This window comes from Scyliorhinus torazame, chromosome 21 (genome assembly GCF_047496885.1).
Source record: "Scyliorhinus torazame isolate Kashiwa2021f chromosome 21, sScyTor2.1, whole genome shotgun sequence".
NCBI lineage: Eukaryota > Metazoa > Chordata > Chondrichthyes > Carcharhiniformes > Scyliorhinidae > Scyliorhinus > Scyliorhinus torazame.
The window spans coordinates 83,881,347-83,899,424 of NC_092727.1; the positions used below are offsets into that span (position 1 = coordinate 83,881,347).

The 18,078-nt window shown below is 43.7% G+C and overlaps 1 protein-coding gene across 2 annotated transcripts in view; it reads right to left on the reverse strand.

Annotated features, from left to right (window-relative positions):
• Positions 1 to 18,078, reverse strand: part of LOC140398380 (unconventional myosin-Id-like) — a 913,794-nt gene that overhangs the window by 362,452 nt on the left and 533,264 nt on the right. For both annotated transcript variants that reach the window (XM_072487000.1, XM_072487001.1), the window contains exon 18: positions 17,383 to 17,527. In XM_072487000.1, the coding sequence (XP_072343101.1) occupies positions 17,383 to 17,527 (145 nt within the window). The remainder of the gene's footprint in view (positions 1 to 17,382; positions 17,528 to 18,078) is intronic.

Here is an 18,078-nt window from a genome sequence, read left to right on the forward strand (position 1 = left end):
TGGAAGCTGGAAGGGTTGCCGGTGGTGCTTGTGAATGTCTACGCACCAAACTGGGATGATGTGGAGTTTGTAAGACGGATGTCAGGGAAGGTCCCGAATCTGGATTCACACAAGCTGATCATGGCAGGGGGACTTCAATACAGTCATTGAGCCAAGGTTGGACCGGTCGAGTTTGAGGACAGGCAGGGTGCCGGCAATGGCGAAGAAACTAAAGGGGTTCATGGAGCAGATGGGTGGAGCAGACCCATGGGGGTTTGGATGGCCAAGAGCGAAGGAGTTCTTCTTCTCACATGTACATTAAGTATACTCACGGATCGACTTTTTTATTTTTGACAGGGCTTTACTGACGGGGGTGGTTGATACTGAGTATTCGACGATTGCTGTGCTGGACCATGCCCCACAAAGGTGGACCTACAGGTGAGCAAGGAGGGTGGTCAGCACCCGCAATGGAGATTTGATGTGGGACTGTTAGCGGGTGAAGGGGTGTGGGGGCGGGTGAGGGAATCCATCCAGAACTACCTGGAGATTAACGATGCGGGAGAGGTCTCAGCAGCAATGGTTTGGGACACACTGAAGGCAGTGGTCAGAGGGGAGCTGATTTCGATTCAGGCCCATAGGGAGAAGAAAGAGAGGGCAGAGGCGGATAGGTTCGTTGGGGAAATACTTCAGGTAGACAGGAGGTATGCGGAGGCCCTGGAGATAGGATTACTGATGGAACGACGGAGGCTACAGGTGGAATTTGCCCTGTTATCGACGGGGAAGGCAGTGGAGCAGTTGAGGAAGGCGGTGGAGCAGTTGAGGAAGGCGAGGGAGGTGGGGGCGATATACGAGTATGGAGAGAAGGCTAGTAGAATGTTGGCACACCAGCTCAGGAAAAGGGAGGCAGCTAGGGAGATAGGGAGAGTGAAGGACAGAGGAGGGAACACAATATTGGACCCAGCAGGGGTTAACAGGTTGTTTAAGGAGTTCTACAGCAGGCTATACGAGTAGGAACACCCAGCGGGAGTGGAAGGAATGAGGCAATTTCTGGGAGGGCTGGAGTGCCCGAAGGTGGACGAAGGGTTGCTAGAAGGACTGGGAGCCCCGATAGAGATTGAAGAAATAGCAGATGGACTGGAAGCCATGCAGTCAGGCAATGCCACGGGACCAGATGTTTACCCAGTGGAGTTTTATAAAAAGTTCTCCGAGATGCTGGGCCCACTGTTGGTGAGGACGTTTAACGAGGCAAGGGAGCGCGGTGTTCTGCCCCCGATAATGTCACAGGCCTCGATCTCACTGATCCTTAAGCGGGAGAAGGACCCTGAGCTACGCGGGTCTTACAGGCCGATCTCCCTATTGAATTTTGATGCCAAACTGTTAGCAAAATCTTGTCCTCAAAGATAGAAGACGGTGTCCCGGGGGTGATAGGGGAAGATCAGACGGGGTTCGTTAAGGGTAGGCAGCTAACGGCCAAGGTTAGAAGGCTCTTAAAGGCTCATGATGCCCCCAGATGGAAAGGAGGTGGAGGTAGTGGTTGCAATGGACGCGGAGAAGGCCTTTGACCGGGTGGAACGGAACTATCTGTGGGAGGTGTTGGGGCGGTTTGGGTTTGGTCGGGGTTTCATTGACTGGGTCAGGCTGCTGTACCATGCACCAGCGGCGAATGTTCGAACAAACCGGCTGACGTCGGGCTTTTTTAGACTGCACTGGGGGACTAGGCAGGGATGCCCCCTCTCTCCATTGCTGTTCGCTCTGGCCATTGAGCCACTGGATATGGCGTTAAGAGCTTCCAGGGGCTGGTCCATGTCGTAGTTCATTCCTTTTGGGCAGTTGCAACTTCTCCCTCAGTTCCTCTAACGTCGCTAGTTTGTCATCCCTGTAGAAGTCCCTAACTGTCAATGTCTCCACCTTTTAAAGGTAGCGTCCATTGTGACTGTTGCAGATGGGGGCCATGGCAGACATTTTGGTCAGGCTGTAGCGTTGCCTTAGCTGGTTCCACGTCTGGAGCGTGGCTATTTCCACTGTAATTTTGTAGAGTGCTTGGCTGGCGGGAATGGGAGCGTTGCTGTGGCGAGGGCCCAGAAGGACGTTCCTATGGAGGAGTTCTCCTCCATCCTTACCCATTCCATTTCTGGCTCCTTTACCCATCCTCTCAATCGTTCTGCTGTGCTCATGCGAGAGTAACCCTGCTCGCTACGCCTTGAGAGATCTAAAGGGAGTCTGTTTTTCACCATTTGATGAGATCAAGGCTGATCTACACCAAAACTCCATCTACCTGCCTTGGTTCCGTATGAACATACTGAGTGAGGAAGGAGTCCTATGGGCAAATTTGGAATGCATTGCTCTTTCTGCTGTTATGTCACCTTATTTGTCCAAAGCCTAGTTTATTGCTACATGCCATCCTTTTAATTCTCAGGTTTTCATTAAAAATACATTATTCTAGTCAGCACAGCCGGCTTACAGCAGAAACAAAGTTTTATATTTTGAAATCAATTCCTTGGTCTTTTTCCATATTTTTCTATTGGAAAGGACCAGAAAATAGAATATCTTTGGGTAAATGCAGCCTAAGCTACCATGACACACAAACATGGATCTTAGATTGATATGTCACAAAAATATGGAAATAAAAGCAGTAGTAAAGATCAGAAATTGAGATGTCTTATCTTAAAATGACGAGAAGTAATATTACACACATGGTACATTCAAGGTGAATAACTGTTGAGAGTCACAACATGCTCAGTTGGGTAGATTAAACCTTCCTAAATCACAGAAGAGAAAACTGAGAGATTTCGAACTATGATCCGATTTCCCCAGTGAGATTATTGCCCAACATTTACTCAAATTAAGTACTTTTATTTGCTCGCAGTAGTGGTTTTGCAGATAGTAACCAGGATAAACTCTGCAGTTAATGCAGGATAACATTCCCCCAGGGAGGTCCAACAACTGTGACACTCCTTGTGATCAATCACAGTAGATTATACGAGAATAAATTGGCAGTATGTAGGGTCCACCACGATTATTAAGATAGTATGGCGTATCTAGGTAAATGTACAAAATAAATGAAGAGATCACAGACTACATTGAATGGATAGAGTGTCACTACAGAAGGTCCCTGTAAAAACAGCCTGAGTAAAAGCACTCAACTTTTAACTAGCTGATCTACAGTGGCAGTGCTCACAGGTAGTCTGGGGTATGGTGTATATTATCCACTTCAGCTGGTAACCAAATTTTACATTAAGGGACAGATTGTCTGTTACCATGGAGCACAAGCACCATTTGTGAAACACTTCCAGTAGGATGTTACTTAGTGTGATCTGGAGAGATGCAACACTTTGTTCCATGCCCACAGTTTACATGATGCTTTTAGTCAAGGAGAACAAGTTATAGGTATTGGAGAGACAGTCCATAAGTCGTTGTAGTTGTTTCTGGGCGACCAGCACAGTATCATCAGCGGAGAGGCATTCCCTGATTAGGAGGCAATGTGTTTTTGTCTTTGCCTTCAGGTTTTATAGACTGTAGAGCCTGCCACCTGACATATAGAATGTGAGTAGCCCCATTATCTGCAGGGAAGAAAAAGGCCAGGAGCACGGAGAGGAAGATGTCAAACAGAGTGGGTGCTGCGACACAGCCCTGTTTCACTCTATTCTTTGCTCTGGCATGCCAGAAGTGCAGTTATCGAACTGTACAGAGCAGCACAAGTTGCCATGGGAAGAGTGGGTGGTCTGAGCAGCTTTAGTGGACAGCCAATCTTCCCTAAAATCTGGTACAGTCCTGCTCTGCTGATGGTTTGAAATATCTTAGTGAGATCTACAGAAGTATGGTAAAGAGGTATATCCTGTTTCCTTACACTTCTCTTGTAGCTGGCATATGGAAGAAGATCATACCCACAGTAGATCTGTCACCGCAGTGTGCTTCCGATAGTTTGACCCGAGTAATAGCCTTCCCTGTGACACAAAGGAGTGAGATTCTCCTTCAGTTGCTTCAGTCTTCTCTATCACTTTTGCTTTTGTACAGTGTGATGATTTTTTGCATTATGTATCTTTTGTGGAACAGAGCCTACTTTCCATCAAAGGAGAAGATCATAAACGTGTGGCAATAGATGGGACTTTCAGTGTTTGCGAGTTTGGCGGGGATACCTTTTTACCTGGGTGTTTCTTTTTGCAAAACAATCGGAGACCTTCTCAAGCTCAAATGATGAATTTTCTTCATCTAGCTCAACCATGAGAAGAAGCTGTAGGAGATTGCCAAATGTGGACTGGGAGCTGTCCATCGCGCAGAGTACGACAAAATGTTCAACCAAGCAGAACATCTGTTTACTTTTGTTGGTGAAGATTTCACCATCTGCCGACTTAATGGTTGGCAACTTTGGTGATGGTAAGACCAAGCATCCACTTGGACCCATCATACACACCTCATAGTTTCCATGTTACAGGCAGTTTGGATTTCTTGACAAAAGCTGATGCAATCAAGGGCCCCAAGTAGGAGGGTAGAAGCTATCTACTGGCAGCAGGAAACATTACTATGCAGTCCTCCCTCCACCCTCATGGACCCTCTCACTTGTCACTTCCCACCATGTCCCTCTTGCCCACACTACTTTCCTTCCTGACCCTTTTGCTCATGAACGCATCCTCGCCAACTCTGAATCCACCCTGTGGAAGTTTGGCGAGATAAGAGAAATTTTGAATATGTTTCTAAAAATCTAGTACTGTTTGTATTTGTTTTTAACATTTAACTGCAAGTATTTTTTTAACCTGTAAGTCTCATCCAGGGGCCTAAGTAGGGGGAGAGAAGCTATCTGCTGGCAGCAGCTGAAAGAGTTAATTAAGAAAACTAGCTTGAACTGGTCTCTGCTGTACCTTGTCCCCCTGTTCAGAACACATAAATTCAGAAACTCTCTTGTGAAGAGAGAGAACCATAGGTAGAAGAGAAAGGTTCAGGATCTCTTACCATTGTTTCTGCTGAACATATGGCAACTTGTGACCAGCACGGAGTGCGACTTCGGAAAAGTGTAGACGTTTGGTGAGAAGAGGGAGTTCGGTGAAGAGGGAAGGGAGGTAATTTTTCACTTTTCTAACTTTTTGACCCTATAGGGATTGGTTTCTGCTGCTTTACGGGGAGGGTACGAGCTGTTGGCGAATATCTGGTGATTATCCGATAAGTGGTCAAGGAATATTTTCCGAAGGTTTAAGTTTTTCCTGCAGTTTGTGGTAATGGTAAGATTAAATATCTAAAAGAAAATCAATAGTTGTATAAAATAATAAAATGGTTAAAGATCATGGGCTGGATTCTCCGCCGGCGGGATGCTCCATTTTGCCGGCAGCCGGGGGTTTCCCGACGGCGTGGGGCAGTTCCACAAAGGGAAACCCCATTGACTAGCCGGTGTAATGGAGCATCCCGCCGGCGGGATAAAACAGAAATGTGGCGTGGCGGGGCGGAGAATCCAGCCCCAAAAGTATGGCAGGACAGGTGATGTGTCAAGGCTTCAGCCTGTGGGAGCTCATGGATACTGGTGTTAACAATCTGCAGTAAGTGCCTGCAGCTCAAGGAGCTTCGACTCAGAGTCACGGAGCTGGAGGCTGAGCTGCAAACACAGAAACACATCAGGGTAGGAGACAGTTGTCTGGATGCTTTGTACCAGGGGGCAGTCACACCCCTTAGGGTAGAATCTTCTGGTTTGGAAAGTGGTCAGGGACTGGAGAGTGTGACTACAGATGAACCAGAGGGTAGGAGTGCCAGCCTCTGTAATCTCTCTGGTTTGAGATTCATTCAGCTTGTTTGGGTGAGATTGCGGCTGCAGTCTGACTGACCATGGCCCCGCGGTACAGGAAGCCATTCAAATGGGGGGAGCACATAAGAAGGTAGCGGTCGGAGGGGACAATATAGTGCAGTGTATTGACACTTTTCTCTGCAGCATGGAGTGAGAATCCAGACGATTGTGTTGGCTACTGGTGCCAGGTTTTAGGACATCTGCTTTAGGCTGGAGGCACTTGCAGTGGGAGGGGAGGATCCTGTTGTTGTCGCTCATGTCTGAAGACATAGGCAGAATGTGGAAAAAGGTTCTGCATAAAGAGTTTGAGGAGCTAGGCACTGAATTAAACAACAGAACCTCCGAGGTTATAAGCTCTCGGTTATTACTTGAGTCATGTGCAAATTGGCAGTGTAAATAAAATTAGAAAGAGGAATACATGGCTCAGCGACTGGGGTTGGAGAAGTGGGTTTTGTTTCATGGGGCATTGGCATCAGTACTGGGGAAAGTGGGGGTTGTATCCGTTGGGATGGCCTACACGTGAACTGTGCCGGGATCAGTGTTCCTGCAAACTGCATAACTAGAGAAGTAGAGAGGGCTTTAAACTTGGAGGGGGGGGGGGGAAGAGAGAGAGAGAGAGAGAGAGAGAGAGAGAGAGAGAGAGAGAGAGAGAGAGAGAGAGAGAAAGGGGGTGGAGAGAGAGAGAGAAGAGTGGTTCTGGAGGGGGAATATGCAGGCTGAGAAAGTAAAAGAATATGGAAGAATTACAGGGCTTATTTAAGTAATGATACCCAAAGTGTGACACAAAACGACAGGTTGCAAGAATATAACAAAACAGCAGCAAACAGGGTCAAAAAGGGAAATAATGGTAACAAGGCAAAATTAATGGTTCTTAAATGCACGTAGCATTTGGCACAAAATTAATGAATTAACAACACAAATTGAAATTAATGGGTATGATCTTATAGCCATTACAGAGACTTGGTTGCAATGAGATCAAAATTAGAAACAAAATATTCAGGGGTATGTGACTTTTCGTAAGGACAGGCAGGAAGGAAAGGGTGATGGGGTAGCTTTGTTAGTACGAGGTATAATTAGGATGATGGCACAAAATGATCTTGGAGATGTGGAACCCATATGGGCGGAGGCAGGAAATAGCAAGGTAGACGACACTGGTGGGATGGATAATAAAGCAGGAGATAATGCGGGCATGTAAAAAAAGGTGGTACTTTAATCTTCATGTGGATTGGAAAAGTCAAATTGGCAGAGGTAACGCTGAGGAAGAATTCATAGTGTCTTTGAGACAGTTTCCCAGAATAATATGTTGTGGAACCAACCAAGGATTAGGCTATTTTGGATCTGGTAATGTGTAATGAGGCATGTTGATAAACAACCTCAGAGTAAAAGATTCTTAGGAAACAGTAACTATAACATGGTAGAATTTAGCATTCAGTTTGAGTGCGCGAAATTTGGGTCAGAGACAACTGTGCTAAATTCAAGTAAGGGTGTAGCAGAAAACACATTTGAACAGCAATGGTAGACGCTTATGAAAATAGTTCATGAGTCACAATAAAGATATATCCCAGTGAGGAAGAAGGATTCTAGAAAGAGTCAACCACGGTTAACCAAAGAAGTTAAGGATAGTAAGAAATTGAATGAGAAAACATACAATGTGGCAAAGATTAGGGGTAAGCCAGAGAATTGAGAAAGCTTTAAAAACCAAAGGTAACCAAAAATAATAAAGCAGGAGAAGATAAACTATGAGGGTAAACTAGCAAGTAATATAAAAATGGGTAACAAGAGCTTCTTTAAATATGTAGAAAGGAAGAGAGTGGCCAAAGTGAATGTGGTCCCTCAGAGAACGAGACTGGGAAAATAATAATGGGAGAGGAGTTAAACAAATACCTTGCATCAGTCATCACGATGGAGGACACTAATAACATACTCAAAATACTAAATAATCAAGTGGCAAAAGGTGGAGAGAGGAAACAAAAGAAAGAAATATCACTCGAGGAAAAAGTACCGGGATAGCTAATGGAGCCGATATGCCGGCTGGACCTGATGAGTTGCACCCCAGGATATTAAAGGAAGCAACTGCAGAGATTGTGGCTGCACTGGTAGTAATCTTCCAAGAACCCTTCAATTTTGGAAAAGTCTCAGAGAATACGAAAACTGCCAATGCATCCTCCTGATTCAAAGAGGGAAACAAAAAAGATAACTATAGGCCAATTAGCTTAACATCTGTCATTGGGAAAATGTTAGAGCCCATTATAAACTATGTATTAGCAGAGCATTTAGAAATACATAATATAATCAAGCAGAGTCAGCAAGGCTTCATGAAGGGGAAATCATGCCTGATGAATTTATTAGAAATCTTTGAGGTCATAATGAGCAGGGTAGATAAAGGGGAACCAGTAGATGTAACATACTTGGATTTCCAAAGAAGCATCCTATAAGGTATCACACAAAAGGCAGCTTAATAAGATAAGAGCCCCTGGTGTTTGGGTTAGTACATTAGTATGGATAGAGCATTGGTTAACTGATAGAAGATAGAGAGTTTGGAAAGGGGGGCATTTTCATATGGCAACCTGTAATTAGTGGAGTGCCACAGGGATCAGTGCTACAATTATTTACAATATATATTAATGACCTGGACAACAAAGTGAATATACTATTACCAAGTTTGGAGATGACACAAAAATAGACGGGAAGGCAAGTGGTGAGCATGACACAACCTGCCGATATCCCTCTGTAGACGTTTTAAAAGAGTGGGCAAAAATGTGGCAGATGGAATATAATCTAGGAAAATGTGAAGTTATGCACTTTGGTAGGAAGAATAAAGGAGGTAAATATTAATTAAATAGAGAAAGACTGCAGCACAGAGGGATTTGGGCGTCCTCGTGCATAAATCACAAAATGTTAGCATGCAAGTTCAACAGGTAATAGGGAAGGCAAGTGGAATGTTGGCTCTTATTTCAAAGGGAATTAAGTACAAAAATAGGGAAGACTTTTTAAAACTATACATGGCACTAATTAGACCACACCTGGAATACTGAACAGTTTTGGTCCCCTTATCCAAGGAAAGATATACCAGCATTGGGAAGCAGTCCGAAAGAGGTTCGCTAGGCTGGTCCTGAGTATGGAGGGATTTTCTTATGAGGAGAGGTTAAGTAGGTTGGACCTGTACTCATTGGAGTTCAAAAGAATGAGAGGTAACATTATTGGGACATGTAAGATTCTCAGCGGGCTCGACAGAGTAGATGCTGAAAGGTTGTTTCCCATTGTGGATGAATCTAGGACCAGAGAGTGTAATCTCAGAGTAAGGGGTCGTGCATTTAAGACAGAGCTGAGGAGGAATTTTTTCTCTCAGAGGGTAGTGAATCTGGTGAATTCTTTACTGGACAGGGTTGTAGAAGCTGGGTCAATAAGTAAGTTCATGGCTGAGAAAGACAGAGTTTTAATCAATAATGGAATCCATTTATGGGGATAAGGTGGGAAAGTACACTGGAAAGGCTGAATAGTCTACTTTTGTTCCTATGTCTTATGGTCTCCGACTCATTCTTTCCTTTCTGTTTCTTACTTTCTTCCCTGACCTTCTCAGTCGCGAACTGTTTCTGGCTCGCTGCTTCCCTCCCCAACCATTATGCTCACTGATTGTTTCCCACTCGCTGACCCTCCCACTCACCGCCTGTAATCTTTTCACCAGACCCCACTCTAACCCTCTTGTTCACCAACTCACTCCTGCTTGCTAGTTCCCTCCCCGATGTTCCCATTAATGCTTCCTTCCCCGAGCATCCTGCTCACCAACTCACCCACTCAAGACTGCTCACTTTCATCGTTGCATATCACCTCGCTCTGCCTTTAATTCATTCCATGAATTAGCTACATCGAGACTACATTGCCTTTCTTGCCAGTCCCCTGAGTTCCACACAACAAAAGTTGCAACTTGGCCAAAGTTCCCTTGCCTGTATCTTCTCCTGCATTGGTTCCTCATCACCATTTCTCAGGAGCCTTAGTTGCTCTTGTTCCTGAACACATCGATATCTTTTTTTGTTGATCTTTTTTTGACCATACCCAACCCTCACTTGAGCTTTAGTACCAGAAACTTCAATGTCTCAGCCTTTTTCTTTACCTATTATCCACTTCTTTTTAAATTGTTCTCAAAGTCTTTTTCTTTTGTCATCTCTCCAACCAATGCTCACCATCTGTCGCTGTACGAATGAGATCCAGGAAATTGGAGGCTCCTTCCCCTCCATGATAAAGGATTAATAGCAGACAGTGTCAATTAAATTGGCTTCTTTTTCATGACACATCATATTAATGAATTTGTTTCAGTTGAATTCAGTTGTATGATGTTTTTCATAACCACACAGATAATTTATAGGCAGCAATATGGCCTCAAAATGTTATTGTCATACTGCAATGGACAGTGAATATAATTGTTAATCATTCTTTGGAACTACTATTGGAACAGACTAGAAGAAATATAACTGTTTATGTGTTTTGAAACTCTGAATTGAATTGGATTTTGTCACGTGTGCCGAGGTACAGTGAAAAGTATTTTTTTTGCGAGCAGCTCAACAAATAATTATGGACATGAAAAGAAAAGGAAATAAAAGAAAATACATTATAGGGCAACACATTATAGGGCAACACCAGGTATACAATGTAACTACATAAACACCGGCATCGGGTGATGCATACAGGGGTGTAGTGTTAATGAGGTCAGTCCATAAGAGAGTCGCTTAGGAGTCTGGTTAGAAAAATCATAGTGAACCGTGCAAACAATAACATTTAAATCAGAATATTAATCTAAACTGTTAGATCAGTGTCAGCTTGTGTTCAGCAGATTATTTTTCCTTCACTTCCTTGCTATGTTACAACAATTGAAATCAGAGGCCAGCAGCGTGGGTTCAATTCCCGTACCAGCCTCCCCGAACAGGCGCCGGAACGTGGCGACTAGGGGCTTTTCACAGTAACTTCATTTGAAGCCTACTTGTGCCAATAAGCGATTTTCATTTCATTTTTTCATTTCATTTTTTTTCAGAAGCGACAGTACTACAGCAGCAGTTAAATTGAAGAAAACTGAAATTCATTATCCATATATTATAATGATTGTAACTTGGAGCAGTAGTACCAAATAATTATAAACATAAGTGGGAGGGTCCAATGATCCCATTCAGCACACTCTTGACAAATAAGAATTGATTGCAAAGGCACTTGAACCAAATGACTGTAGTTGCATAACTGTAACTGATTGCATATGAGGAAGGTGTCACAACATTGAGTCAGAAGTTTGCGGAGGATTCTGCTGCTATATTTTGTGATACTTCAACACTGAGAAAATATCTTGAGTAATTCATTAAATATTAACTTCAATTCATTATTGCTATTTTCTATTGCACCAGCGTTTTTGAGAGAGGGACATCTCGCAACGTGCCCATTATGTTTTGTCCTCACACATCAGCTTGAAAAACGTCTCTGTTGCAAATTACCGGAAGAATGAGCTGATAATGAGCAATCAAGTCAACAGGGTATCAGGACGGGTGGTGTATGGTGGGACCAACAGTCTATCTCTTTACCAGTGTATTTATGGGACAGGGAAACAGAGGAAATGTAGTGATGGAAAGAAAGATTGGATTAAGATGTTGTGCTAAGGATGTTGTGGTACAATGTGAAGAAGAGATGGGGAATCAGGGGGAGGTGTCCTGACCAAAATTTACTCTCAATCAACACTCTGACTGACCAATCAACACTCTGACTGACCATTTGTTTCAGTCCTGTTTGTGTGGTTTGGCCTGCAAAAATTGGCTGCTGTATTTTTCTTTTTTATATCCGTGATGACATTTTCCAAAGCAATTCATTATGTTCAGGAAATAGAGATAATTTTAAGGGATTTATATTTGCACTGTTAAAAATTGGAAAATAACATATAGTTTTAAGTGGATTTAATTTAATGTTACTGTGCCTGGAAGAGTAAAACCTATAGTTAGATGCATGCTGGACGAAGGTGTTTGTATGTGTGGGAGTTGGTTAAGTTCTATCTGTGTTTCAATTGTGCTTAGAGGGGCTACAGTGTGAAGAATAACTAAAAGGCACAAGCATGTGCAAGTTGCTTAGCAACTGGGACCTTGTAAGGTGAAGAAGCTTTTACATTCTAGTTTAGCTAATTTGATTGCAGTTGGAGATGGGTAGTGAAAGAGGAGGAATTTCTCTCAGCTCTAGTAGAAGCAGTTGGTTTAGAATGCGAGAGGGAACATCGCTGTCAGCGTTGCTGGAAGAAAAGCTATACCATGGATTAATGGTTAATAAATAAAGTGCAAAGATCTGAAGAGCAGCTAGTTAAGGAAACTAAAGAAATAAAGAGAAGTGTCCATGAAGTTTGAAACTAAGTGAACAGAGACCAAGGTACTGTTCAGAAGAATTCAAGGAAGAGTAAACAAAGTGTTCTGAGTTAGAGATAATTGCAGTAACCAGATTTAAAGTGGGACAACAGCATTCAACTGTGAAACAAGTGACTGAGCAATGTGTACAGTAGTCAAGGCAAAGAAATCCTGGACTGGATTCCCTGTTAAAAGCACGGTGGCGCAGTGGGTTAGCACTGCGGCCTCATGGCGCCGAGATCCCAGGTTCGATCCTGCTCTGGGTTACTGTCCATGTGGAGTTTGCACATTCTCCCCATGTTTGTGTGGGTTTTGCCCCCACAACCCAAAAATGTGCAAGCTAGATGGATTGGCCACGCTAAATTGCCCCTTAATTGGAAAAAAAATGAATTGGGTATTCTAAATTTATTTTAAAAAAGTGGAGTGGAAGTTTTGTTTGATAATGTCATTTGGAAAACTTGATCTGGTTTTGAGATAAACCGCTAAGGGAAAGTATAATTTAAAAGAAGATTTGAAAGCATGATTTTTGAAAGCAGAATTTGAAATCATTTTTATGGAATCCGGAGTTCAGGGAAACAAAGTGGCTCATGGTATAATAATCATCTTGCGATATTTTGAGGAGAAATCCAGACATTCACTTGGGTTCAGAGAGGACTGTGTCTTACCACAGTCATCTTATATGCTTAAAAGGGACTCTGTCTGTAAAAAGTAAAAGTTATGATATTTTGAGCCAGGATTCAGTTCTGGGATCTTCCTGAACAGTTAGAACATCAACTGGGATCGGAACAATCGGCAGTGAAGCACATTGGGACTTCCTCAGATCATGAAAGGTGCTATTGGAATTCCATTTCTTACTTTCTTAAACAGAGTCAAATCCCCGTTGAGGCACTGGCATTAGCAATTCCAGGCCACACTTTACCACTGCACCCTCCATGATTTCACAGCTTATACAAGTAGCACTTAGGCTTTTTTAAAAATACGTTATGATGTGTAAATATCAGCAACAACCAATCTGTACAAGTTAAGATGGTGTTGGTCCTTCAAGTCAAATTTGGATGTAATTGGTACATACTGGAAGTCTGAAATAAAAACAGAAATTGCTGGAAATACCCAGAAGCTAAAGTAGCATCTATGGAGAGAAACAGAGTTAACATTTCAGCTCCATGACCCTTAAGCACTAATATAAGCTCATTTTGATCGTTTTAGTGTTCAGCACATGCCAAGCAATGACCAGAGGAATGACTTTGCCCCGTATGCCACTGGAATCCAAGGTTTGTTGCAAATTCTCCCAGGCTTACCCGAACCCTAACCCTCCTCCAAGAGCCTAATTCCAGGCGTCAGCAACCCGGTACCCTCCCAAGATGAATGATTCCTCTTTTGCTGATAAGCAGTCATTCCTTGAAGCTATTCAGAAAAGCAGATCTTCGACTGATATTTGCGTAGATTTATAATTGCAATGTTGCCTATTGCACATTGTGCTGTATGAGCTGAAAAGGACCAGAGCTGGGAAACCTCTATATTTTGGGTCTGCTCCTAGTCTCGGGGTTAAATCGTTGGGCCCTGAACAAAGCAAAACATCTTCATCTTTATGGTAATGGCAGCTTCTTTCTGGCCACCAAAAATTAATTGGATGATTACCTGAAGAGAAAGGATTTGCTAGGCTGGGGAAAAAAGGTAGAAAAGTGAAACTAGGTGCGTTGCAATTGCAGAGAAGTGGCATGCAAACATTGGGTGAAATGACCTTCTCCTGTGTTGTAACAATTCTGTGATCCTATTTTAATGGGAGGCACATGTGCACGGACTACACAAAGGATCTTAAACAAAATTTGTTTAAACTCTCAAAGACAAGCTTAACTTCAAGGAACAAACTATTTACAGTGAATATTCATGGCCAATCCTCCAGATCTCTGCCCTTTTAGTGGCTGCAACATCTTGGCGCAGTGACTCTGTAGTCCCGAATTGGTGTTCCAGCTCATTTTTGCAGTCTTGCTCACCTCTCTCTCTCTCCCCATGAGGTTTCTCAGACTCGGGGGTGCTACCAATTGGACTAACTAGGTCTTCAATTCACCATCCTGGCTCTTTAGCCACCCTCAAAGGCTTCGAGCTGCCCTATTCATGGCCTTGGCTCCTCCCACACTGCCACTTACCAGTCCTGGACTAAACCTTGCTGTTTTCTCCCTTGCCTCATGGCATCTGGTTCCACCCCTCAGCTAATTAAAGACATTGCTCCTTGCAGGGAGGGACCCACATCTATCGTAGGGAAAATGTTAGAAGCTATTATGAAAGAAGTTATAGCAAGGCACAAATATTTACAGTGAATATTCATGTTTGATGTTCCAGATCTCTGCCCTATTCTTGGCCTTGCCTCCTTCACACAATGAGTCACAAGTCTGAAATTGCTGCTCCAACTCCTTGATGCAGTCATGCTCTCCTCTCTCTCCATGAGGTTTCTCAAACACAGGGATTTTGCCAGTCAGACTGACGAGGTCTCCAATTCTCCATCCTGGTTCTTTAGCCACTCTCAGAGGTTAAAAGCTACCCTATGCACGATCTTGGCTTCTGTCAAACTGCCACTACGTTCTTGACTAGTCCTAGCCATTTTCTCCCTCACCTCATGGCATCTGGTCCTGCCCCTCTTCTTGACAAAGCTATTGCGCCGTGCAAGGAAAGGTCCACAGGGGCCGACCAGTCTTCCCCTCTGCTCGGTGCCCACCTGCTGTTGGAGGCCCCACTACAATACATAAAAATACTTTTTTTTCAGATAAGTCAAAGACATTGGGCTGGATTCTCCGTTTCAGCGGCTACGTGCCGACACCAGAGTAGGACCCATGGTGTTTCACGACCGGCAAATCAGCGGGAACCCCTCACCAATTCTGCTACCGGTGAGGGGCTAGCATCGGTGTCTGGTGAAATGCCCATGGATCGCGCCAAAACAGCCAGAGAATGGCCCGGAGCGGGCCGCACATGCACACAGCTGGTGACCTGCACCGGTCGCACCATACAACATGGTGTCGGCAGTGCGCGACCCCAACCCGCCAACTGCAACCCCAAAGCCCCCCCGGTGGCCACCACCCCCCACCAGACCTTGCAGAAGCCCCAGCCCCCCGGCCATGGGCTCAGATCCCGGCTGAGAGTGGCGGCGCTGGACATAGTCCGCATCCGTCACGCCAGGTTCCGCACGGTTGATACCACGCGTGTTCCATGCCGGCGGAGCATCGGGGATGGGCCGACCGATGACGCGCCAACGGCGCGCGATGCATATCACGATGACAGCAGTTTGGAGGGGGCAGGGCATGGCGGAGTGGCGTCAAACCAGCGCCGGCACCGATTTTGGTGCAAAAGTCCATACTCCGCCCAATCGCCGAACACAATTTTGGCGTTGGGCTACGGAGAATCCAGCCCATTATTTATGAAACAGAATTTGGAAAAAATAATCATAACTCAATCACATTGCTTAGTTCAAAAAATTCTTGAACTAGAGTAAACAAACTCCAACATGATATTGATTTGGGTGTGAAATTGCTACCACAACCCTCAAGAGTCAGTACGTAAAAATCTGGCATATACCTCATGAGGATGCAGGAGGACGTTTAAGGAATCTAAGTGGACTGGCAGGATTTGTCTCTTGCATCTGCAGTACTAGCCAAGGTTAAGTCAAATTGATCCTGAAAGGCAGTGACAACCGGGATGTTATTTTGGACTAAATTGCTCTCAACATGAACTCAATTCTCCATTTTGAGAGGTTTGGAATTGGAGCAGGACGAGTTATTTACACTGGATTTCTACAAACAGTGATTTTGACTCCTTTGCATAATTTGAATATAACCATGTAATTTGAGTGGAACGATGAACATGGTTACAGCAGGCTGCATTTTAGTATCTTTTCAGCATTATTCTGTTTAAGCTGCTATTGGGGTATATTGGCATGTTTTATAAATGAGTATATTTTCAGTAATAGGATTTGCACTTAGTGGCGTACGTGATGCTCTCTAACAAATAGCAGAAGCCTGAAATCTACACTCTGAAATGAACTCTTGCTCAGCCCATGCATGGAGATTCAAGGTCAACCGTATCCTGGAACAATCGGAGAGCAGAAGAGACCTTTCAAGAGCAAACACAGCAAATGGTTTAATAAAAAGTCCTACAATTCATACTTATATAGAATTGGAGCCAATAAATCATCTTATCTAGTGTGAAATCTATTGCACCGTGAGTTAATGTAGGAGTTGGAAATACTTCTCCCTCCCTGATATGGGATATTATTCTCTTGTCACCTGTAGATAAATGGTGACAAAAGTGTTTGTTTGATTTGAGAAGTGAAGTGACTAGTTCCCTAAATTCACTGCTCAAATTTGATGCTTGTTCTTTTCAATGTTCAAGTTAAAGTGCTTTGTGATTTCTTAATCCACCTCAAATTACTAGCCTCAAATTACTAGATTGGCTATGTTATTCAATTAATTATTCTGGAGTATGAGAATTTATTCAAGAGTGATACAGAGTTTTCTATTGCTCCTCACTCTGCATCTTTTTATGGTTGCTTAAAAGTTGTAATGACTGCACAGTTGTTTACAATAGCAAGGTTCAACTCATATTGCAATGGATCCCTTTAACCATCATCAGAGATTATTGTAAGAGACAATACCAGTTTACGGCACTCAATCTTATGTTTGGATTAACAAAAATGATTGTAAACATTAACTGGAAATGTAAAGATTTGAAAACATTAGAGGACAGTCAGTACAGAATAAACAAGGAAGTCATCAACATGGTAATGATTGTGGTGATGTGCATCAATGTAAATGCATGTAGGCTAGCTAGACACTAGAGGGAGCACCAGTGACATCACACACACACTCAACCAATAGATCAGGTAGATAGGACACGACCAATGGACATTCACGATACACACGGAGGTGACACGACCACAGGGGGACATCACACCAACCCACATATATAAAGGACACCACACACATGATCTGCCTCTTTCCAGTGGAGACAGTCAGTGAGTACAAACACAGGGTTGATTCAATATTACACCCACCACATGGATTGCAGCAACTGGTTAGTCAGTCTGGGTAGCTATAGTAGGATTAGCAGTAGTGTTGAGCCCGAGTAATAGAAGTGTAAATAGTTTAATAAACGTGTTGAAGTTATCTCCACGTCTAAAACCTTCCTTTGTCAATTGCACCACAAGGAAGCCGCTTATGTTACACCTACAACACAACAAATCAATGAATATTGTGATTTTTCTAATACAGATTCTTTATTACTTACTGTTGCCAGATAATTGCCCTCCCAGGTTCTCTGTAGGCCCAGATCGACCCTCTGACCCTTGAGATTCTCCACAGCTGCAACCTTTGCTTTGATCTGTGGCAAGTCGGCAGGTGGGATACTCTTAATCAGCTGATATGCTCTCCACCTATCAACAGGGTTGGAACAAAAGCAAATTTAGCTTGAATGTAAAGAAAGTCCAGCAATTCTAGAGCTTACATCAAGGTCGCAAACCATTTTACAGCCAATGAAGTGAGAAGCGTAGTCACAGACACACACCATCCATGGAGATATATTGTCATTTCTTCACTGTCGCTGGGTCAAAATCCTGGAACTCTCTCCTGAGCAGCACTGTGGGCGTACCTAAACCACAGTGACTGCAGCGGTTCAACAAGGCAGCATACCACCACCTTCCCGAGGGCAATTAGGGATGTCCAATAAATACCGGTCGCGCCAGCGCAACCCACAACTCATGAATGAATTTTTTAAAAAGCTTGGGGAGATTTAAGAAAATAAAGAGTTGCCGGAGTCACTTTGCTGCTGGAAGTTGGTTTGGGGATACTCAGAAGGCTGAGTGGAACCATGCTTAAAAGACACTGGAAGATTCGCCAAGGCCTGGCAGGGATAATGGAAACTGTGGAAAAGCCCCCCAAAAAAGCCTGGAGGAGCTGAGAACTAAATCTTCAAAACTACTTTTCT